Raw genomic sequence first — 19,531 nt, forward strand, 5'->3', positions numbered from 1 at the left:
AGCAGGGTCCAGCGTGTTAGCAGAGCTAGCAGCAGCTAGCTTCTCAACCCCGGGACAGCGCTCTGTGCAGTCCATCATGGCCGCCTTTTTAGTGCTTTTGGATGGCATGGTGTTGAAGCAGCTCAAAAAAAAATACTCATCAATGTTCATGTTATTAAATCCGACACTTCGCCATTTAAAAAAAAGTTGAAATGGATAGGCTTATATGCGAAATTATCAGAGTTGCGGTGCTGAGCTCAGCAAAGCAGACCTTTCACTGTGCCACCATCTTGAAATCCGCTCCTCAAATTTAACATGATGAATATTTTATTCTTCAAGTCAAAGACAGGAATGATGAAGGGATTATAAAATGACTTTTTAATAGAGACTGAAATTGAACCTCATAAGTTGCAAGCACATCCTTTAGGGAATCATATGGCTCAATTTGCAGAGGCCAAAGCTCTAGAATCATGTTTGAAACAAAGTCAATACACCAGAACCAGGCTTGATATGTACTGACTCTAATTATGTTAGGAATGCAGTAGAAAAACATCTTCCGATCTGGTTAGCTACAGGATGGAGAACACACAGAGATAAGCTACTTACACATTTGTTGGCTTGGAAGAATACTTATGAATTATTATTGACTTGACCATTTGTACAGGTGTTACACATCCTGATACATACTCCAGGCCACTTACATGGCTATAGTAATAAACTAGCTGATGAACAATCAAAACACATAGTCAGGATGGATCTTACAACAGCAAGAGAGGCTAGGCTTTTGTTAGTAACCAGGATTATGTTTTAAGAATTTTCCTGGATACTACCAAACCTAATCCCAGAAGATCTCCCACACAGTACAACTATGAAGCTGATGCTGAAGGTAGGTTTTCAGAAGATCTCCCACACAGTACAACTACGAAGCTGATGCTGAAGGTAGGTTTTCAGAAGATCTCCCACACAGTACAACTACGAAGCTGATGCTGAAGGTAGGTTTTCAGAAGATCTCCCACACAGTACAACTACGAAGCTGATGCTGAAGGTAGGTTTTCAGAAGATCTCCCACACAGTACAACTACGAAGCTGATGCTGAAGGTAGGTTTTCAGAAGATCTCCCACACAGTACAACTACGAAGCTGATGCTGAAGGTAGGTTTTCAGAAGATCTCCCACACAGTACAACTACGAAGCTGATGCTGAAGGTAGGTTTTCAGAAGATCTCCCACACAGTACAACTACGAAGCTGATGCTGAAGGTAGGTTTTCAGAAGATCTCCCACACAGTACAACTACGAAGCTGATGCTGAAGGTAGGTTTTCAGAAGATCTCCCACACAGTACAACTACGAAGCTGATGCTGAAGGTAGGTTTTCAGAAGATCTCCCACACAGTACAACTACGAAGCTGATGCTGAAGGTAGGTTTTCAGAAGATCTCCCACACAGTACAACTACGAAGCTGATGCTGAAGGTAGGTTTTCAGAAGATCTCCCACACAGTACAACTACGAAGCTGATGCTGAAGGTAGGTTTTCAGAAGATCTCCCACACAGTACAACTACGAAGCTGATGCTGAAGGTAGGTTTTGGGTATGCCACCCTAAAAAAGATAAGAAACAAATAGCTCCTGCCCACAAGCAGCAAGCCTGATTCAAGAAGCCCATCAAGGATTCGGACACAATCATGGTGGTGGACAGGACACTCACGTGAAATTAGCATGGTATACCGATGGCCTTACATGTTGAATGATTGTAAGCAATTCATTGCAAATTGTAAAGAGTGTCTGTCAGGCCTGTAATAAAGGAGCAATCACAAGACCGCCTCCTAAAGACAAACAAAACTAACTGCACCAATGAGGATGTGGCCCATTTTTGACATCCTAAGGCAATCCATTTTATCGGAAACCTAAGAGGTATATTTATGTGGTAGTTGATATTTGTATGGGAGATATGTGGTTAGTCCCCACAACTTCTTGTAGCGAGGCTACAGCCATCATAGCACTCCAAAACTCCATATTCCCACGTGCTAGCACTCCTGCCAGCATACATGCTGACTGAGGGTCTTTTGTTGTTGCTAAAGGCTTTCAAGCCGTGTGAACAAACAGGCATACAAATGGATTACCACACTTCATTCCACCCTCGATTCAGTGGTACAGAGAGACAAAGTAATCTAGAGATTAAGCAAAGCGTGGCAAAACTGGTCTATTTTAGAAACCAAGAGTGTATTACACTTGTCCTTGAAGTGCAACTGTCCGTAAACAATATGATAATTGCAAAAACAGGAGTACATGAGAATTTTACACCTTATTTGATAGTGTACAGTATACAGCTAAATATACTCTTGATTGCTAACTCAGGCCAACCATCACCTACATCCAATACAATTTTCCCCAAGGAATTGACAGCGTTTATGAGAATTCAAGAGAAAGCAAAAGAACCTGACAAAAAATTTGGATACCACAAAAAGGGGACTGGGTTCAAGAAAAGTAGTTCCATAAAAATTTTTTCCTCCCTAGTTTCTGTCCTAATCAGAAACCTCTTTCTCTTGTTACTAAGGTTATCAATAAATACAGCTGTGATAACTAAGACCAGTTGTGTAAGCAAGACTTGGTAAGTAAAACTGTCTCCCTAGATAATATCAAATCTGTCCCAGAATGAATTGGAACTCTCATATTAGACTAGTACGAGGGTCCACCATAGGACTGCTACATCTAGATGGGAGGTAAGATGTATTGAAAAGATAAAACACATATTTAAATCTAAAAAGAAGCATAAAAATCCTATTCAATTGAGGAAAATCTCATAGATACATTGCCCAGGAATAATACTCAAAAAGTGTTGTTACTGGAGTAAGAAAGACCCATACTCCAGGAAGAAATGTTGCTCTTGCTATACTTTTAATATCTGTGCTTACAACAATATTATTCAGTGCTGACTTACTTACCACTTTTTAGCAGATGAAGTAGCATTTACTATGGAAATTGTCTCATCTGGTTCAGACCCTAAACTTAATGACTTAGAGAATATTAGATTAAGAAGATCTGTAAGCAATGATGATTCCTATCTAAATATCACCATATGGTCCTTATCCCTTGGTCAAATGTGGACTAATAGACTGAAACCCTTAATCCTTCCCTCTGGCAAAGTGCTTGCTTTGTCCACTTCTTTAATTACAATATAATTCCTTTATTTAGTGATTCCGCTACCATGCCACCCCCGCAACCCCAGACAAGCCAATTAACCCTAATCTAATCACGGCACAATTTACAATGACATCTTTGTGGGAGGAAATTGGAGAATTAGGAGAAAACCTACGCGTTCCAAAGAGAGGATGTATAGAGAGTCCTTACAGTGTAGGAATTGAACTCTGAACTCGGGAAGTCCCTGAGGTGTAATAGTGCCACACTCACCATTACATTATCGTAGCGTTAAATTAAATAAAATTAAAATTCAAACATTCACTCTGACTGCATTGCGAATGAAATAAACATTTCATGGGAAGGCAAAGAATCACTTGTGAAAATGATTAATGATACCCTATCAAAACTGAAAGATTCCAGCCCAAATATTGAAGGTAAACTAATAGAGGAATCCCTTGACATCAATCCCTCTACACTTGAAGAAGTGTATAGACACTGTTATGTCATTGAATGGTCCCATTGATGGAAACATGACATTGAAACCATTAGACTAGAACATTGTGAAAAATAATTTTTAAATTAAGATTTTTCTACATTTGACAAATATCTCATTGCACTTTCCCTTTATGGTCAGCAAGTATATGAACAGACCTACTACAAAGATTTTAGACTTTTCCATTTCTCCAACTATGGACACTATTCCACTCCATTGTCAAATGTCAAAGGTAATTTGGCACTAGTAGGTTATATTCTAAATAGTTCAGTGAAGCCCTTGATCTGGTTTTTGTATGGGATAATAAGATGGAAAGATGCATTGAAGTAGAACGTAAGATAAAACAAAAATGTTTTCCTCTCTGGTCAATGAAACTGATAAACCCAATAAGCCTTTTTGAGATTTTAGTCCCATAGACTATTATATCTACCCAGATTTCCTATTTTCCCTTAATCAACGAGTCACAAATAGTTCATACAGTACTATTTTCTTGCAATAGGCTTGTATCCCTCAACAGCCGTCCTATACATGTGCTTGTCCAAACACTTTTTAAACATAATTGTATCTTCTCCACTATCTCCTCTGACAGTTTGTTCTGAATATTCACCTCCCTCTGCGTGGAAAAATCTACTCCTCGGTTCTTGAGTTATTTTAACTCTACTCTTCATGGTTTTAAACCCAGCTATTAAAAGTACCCCTTAACCTTCACTTCCTGAGGGGCTCTCCAATTTCTCCAAAGTTGAAAATATGAGGTAACCCATTAAGATGAACAAAAAATGTTTGTTAAATGATGAGAGATCAGGTAATGTTGATATTCAAAGGGGCCTAAATGATAATAATAACAAATATCTTGGTGTAAATTACTAGATTTTCCCCTCTCCATGTTGTGTTATTTACAACATCAAATGTCTTTGTCAACCTCTAACTGCCCTATTAACAACCTATCCTTTCAACAACCCTGACCAGAACTTATCACGTATACTTCCTTTGTCCAAACAATCCTTACCTGCCCCCCACCTTCTCTACATCTTAAAGCTAACCCTCTTCCCTCCTTCTCAGTTTTCATGAAAGGTCCCAAACCTGAAATGTTGATTCTGTCCCTCCATTCACAGATGCTGCCTCACCTGTTCAGTATTTCTAGCATTTGTTTTGTTTCAAAGAGACCTTGGTGTCTTTGTGCACCAGTCACTGAAAGTCATTACACAAGTGAAGCAAGTGATTAGAAAGGCAAATGGTACATTGCATTCTATTATGAAAGATGTCTTACTACACTTATATAGAGATGACTCCCATCAACAGTTTGGTCTCTGTATCTACCTCTCTTAGAGGGAATGCACCAAATTTGTTGCAGAGACAGTGGGTTTGCTGTATGAGGAGAGATGGAGCAAGGGGGGGTTGTATTCTCTACAGTTTAGAAGAACCAGAGGAGATCTTATGGAAACCTACAACAAGGATGCTTCCTCCTGACTGGGGAGACAAGCCCAGGGGGCACTGATCTGAGGAGAAATTCCCTCCCTCAGAGGGTGGTGACTCATTGGAATTCTCCCCCCCAGAGAGCAGTGGAAGATTAGTCAATTGGTTCATCCAAGCACAGATCCAGAGATTCCTGGAAATAAGCAAGTGAAGGGATGTGGGAATATTGCAGGGAAATTGCATGAGATATAAGATTAGCCATGATCTTGATGATTAGTGGAGTAAACTCAGGGGGATGGGGGGGGGAGCTGGATAGCTGACAATTGCTTTTGGTTCTTGTTATGTTCTTGCATTCTTACATCACTGAATGTATATATTTCCAGATATATTTCTGGAATGTGAGTGATTGTAAAGAATGAGAAACATATTTCTCAAACACCATTTGGCTGCACAGTACAACATTTTACTTCTGTGAACTTCCAAATGTTCATTCAATAGTACCTTGGTTTTCTTCTTTATCTGTGCTCCTAGTGGCACCAGTTCTTCCTGCATCACACCAATCAGTGAGCTGGCCTCTGATAGTTTCTCTAGACCATTGGCAAAGCGATTTCTAGGAACACAGCACAGAGTGGGGTGAAAGGTTGTGACTTGAAATGTTAACACTGTTTCATTTTCCACAGATGCTGCCTGACCTACTGACCAAACCCATGCTTTGTAGAGGCTCATTGTTACCTCTATTTATCCAAGCAAGCATCCTATGGGACCACTGGTCTGTTTTCTCAGTCTGACTTAGAGCAACACGGCATGGAAATAGGTCCTTTTGTTCACCTGATTTGTGTGTCCATCAACCCATCTACACTTATCTCATATTAGTCCCACATGTTTTATAATTCTTACATCCTTATCTGCTCCTTGGAACTCTTCAAGGATTAACCAAGAAGATAGATAAGGGTAGGATAATGGATGTTGTCTAGGGGAGATAATGGATTGGATTCATAATTGGCTCAGTGGTAGGAAGCAGAAGGTAATGTGTGACAGTTCTTTCTCAGATTAGAGGCCTCAGGATTTGGTGCAGGGCCTTTATTGTTTATAATATGTATATAAACAATTTGGAATATACATGGCATGGTTAGTAAGTTTGCAGATGTTACTAAAATAGGTGGTTTAGTAGAAAATGTAGAAGATTATGAAAAATGATAGAGGGATCTTGACCAGCTTAGTAAGTGGGAGAAGGATTGGTAAATGGCTTTCAGTCCAGATAAATATGAGCTACTGAACTTTGGAGGCTTTGGGGAGTGTTGTGGAACAGGGGGACCAAGAAGTTCAATGCTTAGTTCACGAAGCAGGCAGAGTAGTTCAGTAGATGACTGACACACTGACCTTCATTAATCAGGGGATTGAATATAGGAGTTAGGAAGTTATATTGCAGTCATCCAAGAAGTTGGTGAGGCTGCACTTGGAGTATTGTGTACAGTTTTGGTACTCCTGTTATAGGAAAAATGTTATAAAACTAGAAATAATGCAGAAAATATTTACCAAGATGTCACCTGAACTTGATGCCTGAGTTACAAGGAGACCTTGTGTAGACTAGGAGAGTCAAAGGGTGACCTGATGGGAAGCATATAAGTTCATGAAGGGTATAGACAGGATGAAAGCATACACACTCTATCCTAGGGAGTGTGTGCTAAAAATGAGGAGGCATAGGTTGAAAATCAGAAACAAAAGATCTGATCTTTTGTTGGTAGCTTCTTCACAGAATTGATGGCAGCTTCTTCACAAAAAGGGCGGTGCGTATTTAGAATGAGCAGCCAGAAATAGCTGATAATGAGGGGCATGTTAGCAACATTTAGAAGTCATCTAGATAATTACATGGGTAGGAGATATTTAGAGGGCTTTGGGTCTAACACAGGCAGATGGGACAAATTGGGCCAAAGCACTCGTTTCCATGTTGTATGAATCTATGAGACAAAGATAGTCATTGACCTTCATACCATCACCTACAAAATAGAGGCAATTTACTGTGGTTGTCCTGCTGCTTTAAGATTCTTCTCGTACAAAAATAGTGAATTTTTAACCTCACGGTTTTACCTTTGTAGTATCTTGATGTACTTGAAATGATCTGTATGGATGGCATGCAAAACGAAATTCTCTACTGCATTTCTGTACATGTGACAGTGATAAACCAATTCCATCTCCCTACCCACAAGTCTTGGGGACATGGGAAGAAACATAAGCACCCAGGGAAAACCCACGCAGTCACAGGGAGAAAACATACCTCTGACATTGTGAGGCAGTGGCTTTACTATTCTCCTTTACAGAGGGAGGACTGGATACAGTTCTGGTCACCGCACTACCAGATGAATATGGTTAAACTCAAATGGATGTGAGCGGATTTACAAGGATTGGGTAGAGTTGGAAGATTATAACCTCTAGTGGAGCCTGGCTAGGCATTCCGTTATTTCCCTTCAGATGAAAGGGACTGTAAGGACATTTAGTTCTCGTGTGTAAAATTGCAAGATGCTTAGATGGGTGAGAAGTGTCAGTAAGCTGGGACATTGATTTAAGTTAATTGTTAAAGGGCAGAGGGGAGAGGAGAAAAGTATAATTTCATTTAACATGTGGAAGTCACCTTGAGTGGCGGAAGCAGAAACAGTCCGGATAAACACTGAAGAGCAGTGGACTGCCGGGTGCAGACCCAGAAATGGGATGTGGGGTCACCTAGTACAGGCCATGAACTTTGCCTGCGCTGTAAGTTTCTGAATGTCTGGATGTCTTATTTATTCAGAGATACAGTGCAGAATAGGCCCATTTGGTGCTTTGAGCCTTGCCACCAGCAATGCCCGATTCAATCCTAGCCTAATCACGGGACAATTTACAATGACCAATTAAATTACTAACAGGTACATCTTTGAACTGTGGCAGGAAACCAGAGCACCTGGAGAAACCCACACATTCCACAGGGAGGATGTACAAGCTCCTTATAGAAGATGCTGGGATTGAACTCGAGCTCCGATGCCCTGAGCTGTAATAGTGTCATGCTACCATGGCACCATTATGAATAGTAAAAAGTGGATTTGGTAGGATAAACCCAAAGATATAATCTTGGAAGGAACGTTATCTTAGAAAGAACATTATCTTGGAAAGTAATCCCACTTTGGGTTTATCCTTCAAATACTGTTAACCTCAGGAGAGATCCAAAGAACAAGTGTTGGTATTATCCTAGATGGTCTAAGCCAGCAATTTTCTTACCCTATTGATCTTTGGTAATTCAGTACCAATATTCATCAATGAACAAATACACATCCATGAAATGATCTATTACCAAAGTACTGTTTTACCTTGAGTTCAAGATCTTCTTCTTCTTGGTTGTAAGCAGATTGGAGAATGTGCGTATCAGCTCCATGTATTTGCTGGGGGTGATGTAGTAGTGCCTTCTCATCTGCTGCCACATTTGCTCCAATGCCACTGAAACGCTGTTGTGAATGTCAACACAAGCCTTGGCCACCTTTTCCTTCAATACCTGAAATAACAAGTGACAGCCCTACTACTCAGCCTGAAGCAATACTTCCAACCAGGCAACACTGGGTCTGGAAATGACAGGAAACTAATATACAACAGGACAACCCATAGAGGCAGGAGTATTGGAAATAATCAGTGGGTCAGTCAGCACTTGTGCAGAGAGAAACAGAGAAACTGGAGAGATAAATAGAGTTAATGTTTCAGGTTGTGTTAACTGAAGATACGACTGCAGATGCTGGAATCTGGAATAACAAACAAGATGTTGGAGAAATTCAGTAGACTAACCAACATCTGTAGAGGGAAATGGACATTTTACATTTCAAGTCAAGACCCTTCAAGGTCTCAGTCAGAACCATCAATTGTCCATTTCCTTCCACAAATGCTGCCTGACTGCAGAGTTCTTCACATTGAATAAATGATTGAGTTAATGTTTTTCCTAAATCTATTTCTTTTACTTGACTGACATTATTTATTTTATTTCTGAATTCCAGCATACATAGAAACATAGGAAATAGAAGCAAGACAGGCTGTTCAGCTCTTCCAGCCTATTCCATTATTCAACTTGATTATGGCTGATCATCCAAATTTAGCGCTCTTTCTCCCCATTTTCCCTCATCTCTTTTCCCTAACAACAATATTTAAACTCCTTACTGAAATCACAATTTGGGTTTATTTGCTTTCTGTGATGAACAATTCCACTGGTTCTCCAGTCTCTGAAGGTGAAAACATTACTCCTCATCTCAGTCTTATATGGCTTCCCTCTTGGTGACCCCCCCAGTCCAAGATTTCCCTATCATCAGGAACTTCCTTCCAGCATCTAAACCTGTTTAATCCTGTCAGCATGTTGTAGCTTCTGCTGAAATCCTGTCTCGCTTTTCTAAATTTCAGTGTATATAATCCTAATGGTCTCAATCTCTCTTCATGTATCAGTGGTGATAGTAGTGATTCACAAGGTGAATCTTCACTTTGTTAGGGAATTGTCTGTATGTCTGTAATAAAAGGACATAAATGGAAGTGGAAATATAATACACAATAGGAGAATTTACCTTAGCTGGAGAAATTTTTGCCAAGTGAGAAGTTTTTACCAACTTGTAGGTTAATCTTTGATACTGTGCAGTGGTTTTGCGTTAGTCTTTTCCTTGCTAATATCAAGCAACAACCCTCCTTCACTCTAATTCCGTTACCACCCAAAACTCTGCTAGCAGTGTCCTAACTCACACCTCCTTCATCAGTTAATCTCACAACACCATTTCTGTGATCTCCAGCCCTTCTGTCTCCATTTCTGTAACATTTTTTATTCCTTGATCTTTAAGATTTCTACACTCTCTAATTGTCTCCCTGAACTTAATCGCTGTCCCACTGGAGGTGGTGCCTTGTGCTATTTCTTCTTGTGACCTCCACTCTTAAAACCTCCCTGTATTACTGAGATTTTGGTTACCTATTGCCTTTGGTGGCTCAGTGCCTTTTCAGTTTAATGGCACTCCTGTGAAGGGCCTCGGGGATGTTTTAAGGATGTGATACAAATGAAAGTAAATGTTTGTGACATGTTCGTCTAGATTAAGCTTTCTTCTTTATTTGTCCACTATTTTTTAAAGATCACCAAATGATTTCCTTTATTGAATCTTATATTTGTATACCCAGAAAATGTTCTAATCCCAGGACTTCCAAAACTTCACCCCAAAAGAAAAGTTCACAGCAAGAAAGGAGACACAAAAGATGCAGATGCTCAAATCTGGAGCAACAAAAAATTTACTGGATGAACTCATTGGATCAAGCAGCACCTGTGGGGTGAAAAAAGAACTGTTGATATTTCTGGTCAAACCCTGTCAAAAACCTGAAACATCAATAATTCCTTTCCCCCTCAGGTGCTGCACAACCTGCTGAGTTCCTCCAGCAATTGTTTGTTGCTGCGGCATGGAAGTTTCACTTGAACTGCTGTATGAATATACAGCACTGATTCACACAGACAGGCTAACCTCATACCTCCACAAGCTCTGCATGTGCGAAGTACGCATTGGCCACCTTGAGCTGAGCCTCCTTTGGCCACAGGTCATACCAGTCAATGGTGGAGCAGCTGACAAGGGAAGCATTCATCCGACAGCGCTGGCGAAACATCGGGCCAGTTGTGCTTAGAGCCAGTGCAATGTGCAACCTGTCGTGTACACGCTGGGAAAGAAATAAATAAACAGTGTCACTGAAGGATACTCGGTGTATCAGAAGGATAGGAAGGTAGGCAGAGGGGGAGGTGTGGCTTTATTGGTAAGAAATGATATTAAATCATTAGAAAGAGGTGATATAGGATCGGAAGGTGCAGAATCTTTATGAGTTGAGCTAAGAAATCGCAGGGGTAAAAGGACCCTGATGGCAGTTATATACAGGCCTCCAAACAGCTGCAATGATGTGGACTACAAATTACAACTGGAAATAGAAAAGGCTTGTCAGAAGGGCAGTGTTATGATAATTGTGGGGGATCTTAACATGCGAGTAGATTGGAAAAATCAGGTTGGCACTGGATCTCAAGAGAGAGAATTTGTAGAATGTCTGCAAGATGGCTTTTTAGAACAGCTTGTTGTTGAGCCCACTAGGGGATCGGCTGTACTGGATTGGGTATTGTGTAATGAACCGGAGGTGATTGGAGAGATTGAGGTGAAGGAACCCTTAGGAGGCAGTGATCATAACATGATTGAGTTCACTGTGAAATTAGAAAAAGAGAAGCCGAAATCTGATGTGTCGGTGTTTCAGTGGAGTAAAGGAAATTACAGCGGCATGAGAGAGGAACTGGCCAAAGTTGACTGAAAGAGACACTGGCGGGAAAGACAGCAGAGCAGCAGTGGCTGGAGTTTATGTGAGAAGTGAGGAATGTGCAAGACAGGTATATTCCAAAAAAGAAGAAATTTTCGAGTGGAAAAAGGATGCAACCGTGGTTGACAAGAGAAGTCAAAGCCAAAGTTAAAGCTAAGGAGAGGGCATACAAGAAAGCAAAAATTAGTGGGAAGACAGAGGATTGGGAAGTCTTTAAAACCTTACAAAAGGAAACCAAGAAGGTCATTAAGAGAGAAAAAATTAACTATGAAAGGAAACTAGCGAATAATATCAAAGAGGATACTAAAAGCTTTTTCAAGTATATAAAGAGTAAAAGAAAGGTGAGAGTAGATATAGGACGATAGAAAATGATACTGGAGAAATTGTAGTGGGAGATGAGGAGATGGCAGAGGAACTGAACAAGTATTTTGCATCAGTCTTCACTAAGGAAGACAGCAGGATACCGGACACTCAAGGGTGGTAGGGAAGAGAAGTGTGCGCAGTCACAATTACGACAGAAAAAGTACTCAGGAAGCTGAATAGGCTAAGGGTCGATAAATCTCCTGGACCAGATGGAATGCACCCTCGTGTTCTGAAGGAAGTAGCTGTGGAGATTGCGGAGGCATTAGTGATGATCTTTCAAAAGTCGATAGATTCTGGCATGGTTCCAGAAGACTGGAAGATTGCAAATGTCACTCCGCTATTTAAGAAGGGGGCAAGGAAGCAAAAAGGAAATTATAGACCTGTTAGCTTGACGTCGGTGGTTGGGAAGTTGTTGGAATCGATTGTCAAGGATGAGGTTACAGAGTACCTGGAGGCATATGACAAGATAGGCAGAACTCAGCATGGATTCCTTAAAGGAAAATCATGCCTGACAAACCTATTACAATTTTTTGAGGAAATTACCAGTAGGCTAGACAAGGGAGATGCAGTGGATTTTGTATATTTGGATTTTCAGAAAGCCTTTGACAAGGTGCCACACATGAGGCTGCTTAACAGGATAAGAGCCCATGGAATTACAGGAAAGTTACATACGTGGATAGAGCGTTGGCTGATTGGCAGGAAACAGAGAGTGGGAATAAAGGAATCCTATTCTGGTTGGCTGCCGGTTACCAGTGGTGTTCCACAGGGATCAGTGTTGGGGCCGCTTCTTTTTACATTGTACATCAACGATCTGGATTATGGAATAGATGGCTTTGTGGCTAAGTTTGCTGACGATACGAAGATAGGTGGAGGGGCCGGTAGTGCTGAGGAAACGGAGAGTCTGCAGAGAGACTTGGATAGATTGGAAGAATGGGCAGAGAAGTGGCAAATGAAGTACAATGTTGGAAAGTGTATGGTTATGCACTTTGGCAGAAAAAATAAACGGGCAGACTATTATTTAAATGGGGAAAGAATTCAAAGTTCTGAGATGCAACGGGACTTGGGAGTCCTCGTACAGGATTCCCTTAAAGTTAACCTCCAGGTTGAGTCAGTAGTGAAGAAGGCGAATGCAATGTTGGCATTCATTTCTAGAGGAATAGAGTATAGGAGCAGGGATGTGATGTTGAGGCTCTATAAGGCGCTGGTGAGACCTCACTTGGAGTACTGTGGGCAGTTTTGGTCTCCTTATTTAAGAAAGGATGTGCTGACGTTGGAGAGGGTACAGAGAAGATTCAGTGGAATGATTCCGGGAATGAGAAGGTTGACATATGAGGAATGTTTGTCTGCTCTTGGACTGTATTCCTTGGAGTTTAGAAGAATGAGGGGAGACCTCATAGAAACATTTCGAATGTTAAAAGGCACGGACAGAGTGGATGTGGCAAAGTTGTTTCCCATGATGGGGGAGTCTAGTACGAGAGGGCATGACTTCAGGATTGAAGGGCGCCCTTTCAGAACAGAAATGCGAAAAAATTTTTTTAGTCAGAGGGTGGTGAATCTATGGAATTTGTTGCCATGGGCAGCAGTGGAGGCCAAGTCATTGGGTGTATTTAAGGCAGAGATTGATAGGTATCTGAGTAGCCAAGGCATCAAAGGTTATGGTGAGAAGGCGTGGCAGTGGGACTAAATAGGATAAAATGGATCAGCTCATGATAAAATGGCAGAGCAGACTCGATGGGCCGAATGGCCTACTTCTGCTCCTTTGTCTTATGGTCTAAATACCATGAGCCACGATCATTCCACCAGAATATACAGAGTCAGTCATATCACTGGAATGCCCTGGGCCAGTGCCATAGCCATGAAATATCTAGAACCAGAGCCAGTAAGATATCACTAGCATACCCAGATCCTGAATAACATCACTGGAATGTCCAGAATCAGTGTGATATAATGAGATATCACTAAAATACCAAGACCCTGTGTCATAGCAGTGGAGTATTCAGAGGAAGAGACATCATTGGAATACTCTGGAGTAGTGAGGTATCACTGGAATCCTAGGAAGCAGTGACATATCACTGGACTACCTACAGACAGTGATGCATCAGAGACAGTATGGAGTGTAGCCTGTCTGTTAGTACTGAGAAAGGTATATGATATCCTTAGCTGTGGGCCAATGACCAGAAGAATTCTCTGGAAGGTCAGGTTGCATGGATTCTGGGGAGAGTTGGCTAATCAGATACACAATTAGCTTGATGGTAGGAAGCAGATGTTGATTACAGTGTGTTGGCGCATGGCCAAGTGGTTAAGGCGTTCGTCTAGTGATCTGAAGGTCACAAGTTCGAGCCTTGGCTGAGGCAGCGTGTGTCCTTGAGCAAGGCACTTAACCACACATTGCTCTGTGACGACACTGGTGCCAAGCTGTATGGGTCCTAATGCCCTTCCCTTGGACAACATTGGTGGCATGGAGAGGGGAGACTTGCATCATGGGCAACTGCCGCTCTTCCATACAACCTTCCAAGGCACAAATCCATGGTCTCACGAGACTAACGGATGCCTATTAATTAAGGGCCCACCTGCAGGAAGAAATGGTACAGAGCTTCCTTGTTGTCAGCGATGTTGCCTTCATACACATATTTCTTCAGCTCCATGATGACATTGTCCAACTCCTGACTTTCAAAGAGACCCGGCACCTGCCCCAAGTTCACCAAGCAGTTCAGGTCCTCCAGGAATGAATCCTGCACACAAAGAATACACCTGATCACCAGGGCTCCAGGTTCCACCACAGCTCCTTCATCGCTCTGAGCCACTAAGTAAGAGGGTTTGCTGTGGAAGCCTCCACAATTCACTGCACTCCTAATACAAGACATGGGTACACTGTTGGATATGTGATGTCTGAAATACTTCAAGCTCAAAGCATTAGAAATATGGCCCCAAGGCCAGATAGGGTAGATTAGACACCACATGGAAATCCTGGGTCAAAGTTCATTTAGATCACCGATTCCAGTTGGAGCATCTCTTGGATCATGAGTTGGGATACCATTCCCTGTATGAATCTAGCTCTAAGCCAGTTGGGATAGCATTCCCAGCTTGGAGTCACATCCACCTGTCCAAGCCCAGGTCATAGAACTATACAGCACAGAAACAGGCTCTTTAATGTACCTCACTCATGCTGACCACTGCCCATCTAGAACACTACAATTTGCTTGCATTTGGCCTATATCCCTCTAAACCTTTCCTTTCCATGTAACTCTCCAGCTGTGTTGTAAATGTTGTATTTTACCTGCCTGTACCATTTTCTCTGGCAGATTGTTCCATATACTCACCACCCTCTGAATGAAAAGATTTCCCCTTAGATCCCCTTTAAATCTTTCCCTGCCCTCTAATTTTAAATTACTCTAACCTGGAGGAAAGATTGTAACTACTGACCTTGTCTATGCCTCTCATGATTTTATTTCCCTCTATAACATCACCTCTCAGCCTCCTACACACTAGAGAAAAAGCCATTGCCTTATCCAACCTCTCCTTATAGCTAAACCCTCCAGATGGTAAAATCTCACAAATTGTTTTGGCAGCATCTCCAGTTTCATGACATCCTTCATGATAATCAGAACTGTACACAGTGGTCCAAACGTGGCATTACCAACATCTTGTACAAGACGTCCCAACTCAATATTCTGACCAATAAGGGTAAGCATGCCAAATGCCCCTTTCACAGCATTGCCTCACCCTGTGCCACAACTTTCAGGGAACGATGTACCTGCACCACTAGTGCTCTCTGTTCTACGACAGTTTCCAGGGCCCTACCAGTTACTGTGCAAGCCCTGCCCTGATTTGCCTTCCCAAAATGCAACACAGAGCATTTACCTGAATCCGTCTGACATTCCTCATCCAATTGGTCCAGTTGATTAAGATCTAATTGTTGCCTTAGATAACTTTCTTCTCTGCCCACATTAAGTTTAATCCTCAGACTGAAGGGCTCTGATGGGTAACACATCTTTTTCTGCTTTTCTTACCTTGAGGAGGTCAAATTCTGTCAGCAAGAGGACAGTGTTGACTCCATGGACACCGGTCTGCTTGAAGACTCTCTTCAGGTCCTCTCTGAAGTCACTGTGGTTATAATTATGTCCGATGGAGAGTCTGAAGAGCTCACAGCCTGCTATATAACAGGCCAGAGAGGAGTTGGTTATCTTGCCAGTGTTGTCCAAGCCAACCTGTTCCATGAAAACCACCAACAGGACAGAAATCCCTTCTTAGAACTCATTGAGCAAGGCTTTCATGTTTGGAAAAACACAGTATGCGAGGAGTACGAGTGGGGATAAAGAGAGGTAGAGAGTGTGTGAGAGAGGGAGGAAGGCACAATGTGAGTGGAGGAGACAATGTGTGGGTGAGAGTGTGTATGGGGTAGACTCTGTGAGAGATGGGGAGAGAGATGTAAGAGTGGGTGAGGGAGAGAGAGAGAGAAGGTATGACAGAGAGAGAGACACAGTACGAAGGGGGAAGAGTGTGAGGAGAGATACTGTAAGAGAGGGAGAAAAACAATGCAAGAAAGGGAGAGACAGAGTGAGAGGAGGAAACAAGGAATGAAGGGTGAACAGTGACGGGGGAGGGAGATGTTACCATCATGAGGTTGCCGCTGGGCTGGGTGAAGACCCGAACAGCTCTGACGATGTGCTCCACTGCCTCCTTGAAGAACACAGGCGGAGTGACCTGGTGGAAAACACACATTATTAGAGCCAATGGAACTGTTGTCTGTGCAACACAAGAACTATACAGTACAGAGCACAAGTGATCACAGAACGGGATGCAAATAGTATAGGTACCATGCAGAATGGAAACTATGCAGGGCAGGTACTGCACGAGACAGAACTTACTCGACTTCTATTCCGGTTTAGGATGGCGCTGGTGAAGCACTGTAATGGATGACTTGCTGGCAGCAAACAAACCTATTAACTACTTCATTAATGACATTTTTTCTCAGAAACAATCGCTGCAAACTTCCCTTTCGGAGTTGAGCTTTTGAACTGCCTGTATGACTTTCTATTTTTGCAGTGTGAACTGAAGTCTCAAAGATGCAGGATCGTTACTGCGTAGCGGGTGTGGGCCGAATTGAGGTGGTGGGGCCCAGGCCCAGGCCTGGGCCCTAGAGTAAGGATTGAGCCAATGTTTGGCCATTGCTGGAATGGACTTGGAGACGATTTGATGCAGCAATACCGAAGCGAGGCAGCAGAGCCCAGGCCCAAGATTAAGGAATAACCCACTGTTTGGTCAATTTAAGCACTGAGCCAGATCGGAACGGTTGGGTACAGGCTCAATCGAGGCAGTGGGGCCTGGGCCCGAGAGCTTATCAAGTCAGCGAGGCCTGGGTCTGAGAGCAAGGTGTGGTCAATTTAAGCACTGGGCCAGGGTGTTGGGGCCAGGTGGGAGGGATGGGCTGGCATTTAGCTCACTGCTCCGCGAGATTTACTCGTCTCTGCTCTGAACTGAGGCTGTGAACTGCAATTAACAAGCTTCTGGATTGGCTGTAGTGATGACTGGCTTCATGGCTGTGGACTCATTTTCATGAACTTCAGTTCTGAATGTTACTTGCTTACTTTTAACGTTTGCACAATTTGTTTATTTTTCCCCTGCACATTGAGTGCTTGACGGTCTTCTTTTCTAGTGGGTTCTACTGGATTTTTTGTCTTGTGGCTGCCTGTAAGGAGACGAATCTCTAGGTTGTATATAGCTTCATACTTAGATAATAAATGTACTTTAAATTTGAACAATGCAGGGGTTATACCAAACATCACTTATGTAGTTAGCTACTGCACGGTACAGATGTTGTATATAACAGGGAGTAAATGATACAAGTATTACACAGAACATGAACTACAAAGTATAGCTGCTGTGTGATCAGTATGATATTGAGCGATATAGAAACTATATAATAAAGGTGATGGGCTGGACAGGAAATATAGTGTACAGTACACAGTATAAGCACTGAGCAATACAGGAAGTACACAGTTCAGGTGCTAAGTGGTACAGGAATGCAATACAGTACACGTACTATTCTGTACGAACTCTACAGAGAACACATATTAAGTGCTATGAGAAGAACCAGTACACATGCTGCATGATACTGTAAGTACGTAGCACAAGTGCTGTGCAGTACACAAAATACACAGCACTGGTGCTGCTCAGTACAGAAAGTATACTATAAACACAAGATACTCTGCAGGCACTGCAACTCCAGCGTAACACACATAAAATGCAGGAGGAACTCAGCTGGTCATTCAGCATCACTGGAGAAGAATAAACCGTTTCAGGCTGAGACCCTTCATCAGGAAGTCCTCTCCATTGATGCTGCCTAGCCTGCCAGTTCCTCCACCATTTTGTGTGTGTTACTACAGAAAGTACCGTGTTGGTGCAGCACAGAACAGGAAAATGAAAATCCACGTGCTGCATGGAAGAGGAACGACACAGCAAAGGAACCAAGCAATACTGGTATAGCATGCTTCTGAAACTACACATATACAGGCTGTGTAAAACAGGAGCTACTGTATGCATTACAGTATAGGTGTTTTGCCAAACAGGATATTCTCAGTACAGTTGCTGCACAATATGCAGTCTACACACTGCAGGATCCACACTGTAGAGGTACTGCACAGTACAGGACCCACACAGTGGATTTACTACATAGTACGGGATCTACACACTACAGGTGCTGCACTGTAGAGGATGCACATTGTATAAGATCCAGCACTTATAGTGTGTGCAATGGGATCTACAATGTACAGTACAGGAGTTATGTGGAACAGGATCTACACTTTTACATGGCCCAGGTTGGGATGGGGGACCTTTGGCGTACCATCTAGCCATGCTGACTGGGAGGGTGCTGACATTCTCCAATCTTACCTTCATGTTCCCTAGGCTCTGCCTCAGGTGGTACTGCTCCAAGACCGATTCCAGTCTGGCCCTGTCTGTGATCTGTTGGTAAACTCTGCTGTCACTAGACGCTTGCAGATCCAGGAAGTCACCAAACAAGAAGCGGCTGTCAATCAGGTCGGCTGGACTCAATTTGCTCTATAAGAGTGAAGACAGGGCAAGGTAAGGCAGTCCACCCACACTGACACTGTGTCAATCAGAACCTAGTTATAGCCAGCATCTGGTGGACCTTGAGCAGGAATGACTTGCTGGAATGAGAAGGAACCAGGGCATTGAGAGTGTCCGCAACCCTGGAAGGTGCGGCCCATCTGAATATTCATGCACCACCTCTCTGCTGCTGTCATAAGACTCTTGAATGGACATTTTGTTTTCATGAACTCAAGACCTCAAAGTTTACCTCATCGTAGCTCTTGCACATTGTTGCCTGCCTGCGCTTTCTCTGTAATCTGTAACACTTTATAGTCATAGAACACTACAGCACAGAAATGGGCCCTTCGGCCCATCTAGTCCATGCCGAATCTTTAATCTGCCTAGTCTCATTGACCTGCATCCACATCATAGCCCTCCATACCCCTCCCATCTATGTACTGTCCAAATTGCTCTTAAATGTTGAAATCGAATCTACATCCACCACTTGTACTGACAGTTCATCTTACACTCTTACCACCCTCTGAGTGAAGAAGTCCCCCCTCATATTCCCCGTAAACTTTTCATCAGTAATGGGAAGGTTATTGGAAGGTATATTAAAGGACCCGACTATAAGTATTTGGATAGACAGACTGATTAGGGGTAGACAACATGGTAAGTCCTGTCTATCTACCTACAGGAAAGATTTTTACAAGATTGAAAGAGTGCAGAGAAAATTTACAAGGATGTTGCCAGGACTTGAGGACCTGAGTTATAGAG

The 19,531-nt window shown here is 42.5% G+C and overlaps 1 protein-coding gene across 1 annotated transcript in view; it reads right to left on the reverse strand.

Annotated features, from left to right (window-relative positions):
* The window catches only part of LOC140193014 (dynein axonemal heavy chain 6-like), a gene marked incomplete at its 3' end in the record, with an annotated part of 382,778 nt that overhangs the window by 38,095 nt on the left and 325,152 nt on the right, over nucleotides 1-19,531 (reverse strand). Inside the window, exons 47-54 of the mRNA XM_072250467.1 lie at nucleotides 18,596-18,763; nucleotides 16,319-16,408; nucleotides 15,715-15,912; nucleotides 14,275-14,436; nucleotides 10,523-10,705; nucleotides 8,931-8,939; nucleotides 8,359-8,540; nucleotides 5,522-5,630 (exon numbers count right to left, since the gene is read on the reverse strand). Of these exons, the coding sequence (XP_072106568.1) occupies nucleotides 5,522-5,630; nucleotides 8,359-8,540; nucleotides 8,931-8,939; nucleotides 10,523-10,705; nucleotides 14,275-14,436; nucleotides 15,715-15,912; nucleotides 16,319-16,408; nucleotides 18,596-18,763 (1,101 nt within the window). The remainder of the gene's footprint in view (nucleotides 1-5,521; nucleotides 5,631-8,358; nucleotides 8,541-8,930; nucleotides 8,940-10,522; nucleotides 10,706-14,274; nucleotides 14,437-15,714; nucleotides 15,913-16,318; nucleotides 16,409-18,595; nucleotides 18,764-19,531) is intronic.

The sequence above is a fragment of the Mobula birostris genome, unplaced genomic scaffold (genome assembly GCF_030028105.1).
Source record: "Mobula birostris isolate sMobBir1 unplaced genomic scaffold, sMobBir1.hap1 scaffold_348, whole genome shotgun sequence".
In the NCBI taxonomy this organism is placed as follows: domain Eukaryota; kingdom Metazoa; phylum Chordata; class Chondrichthyes; order Myliobatiformes; family Myliobatidae; genus Mobula; species Mobula birostris.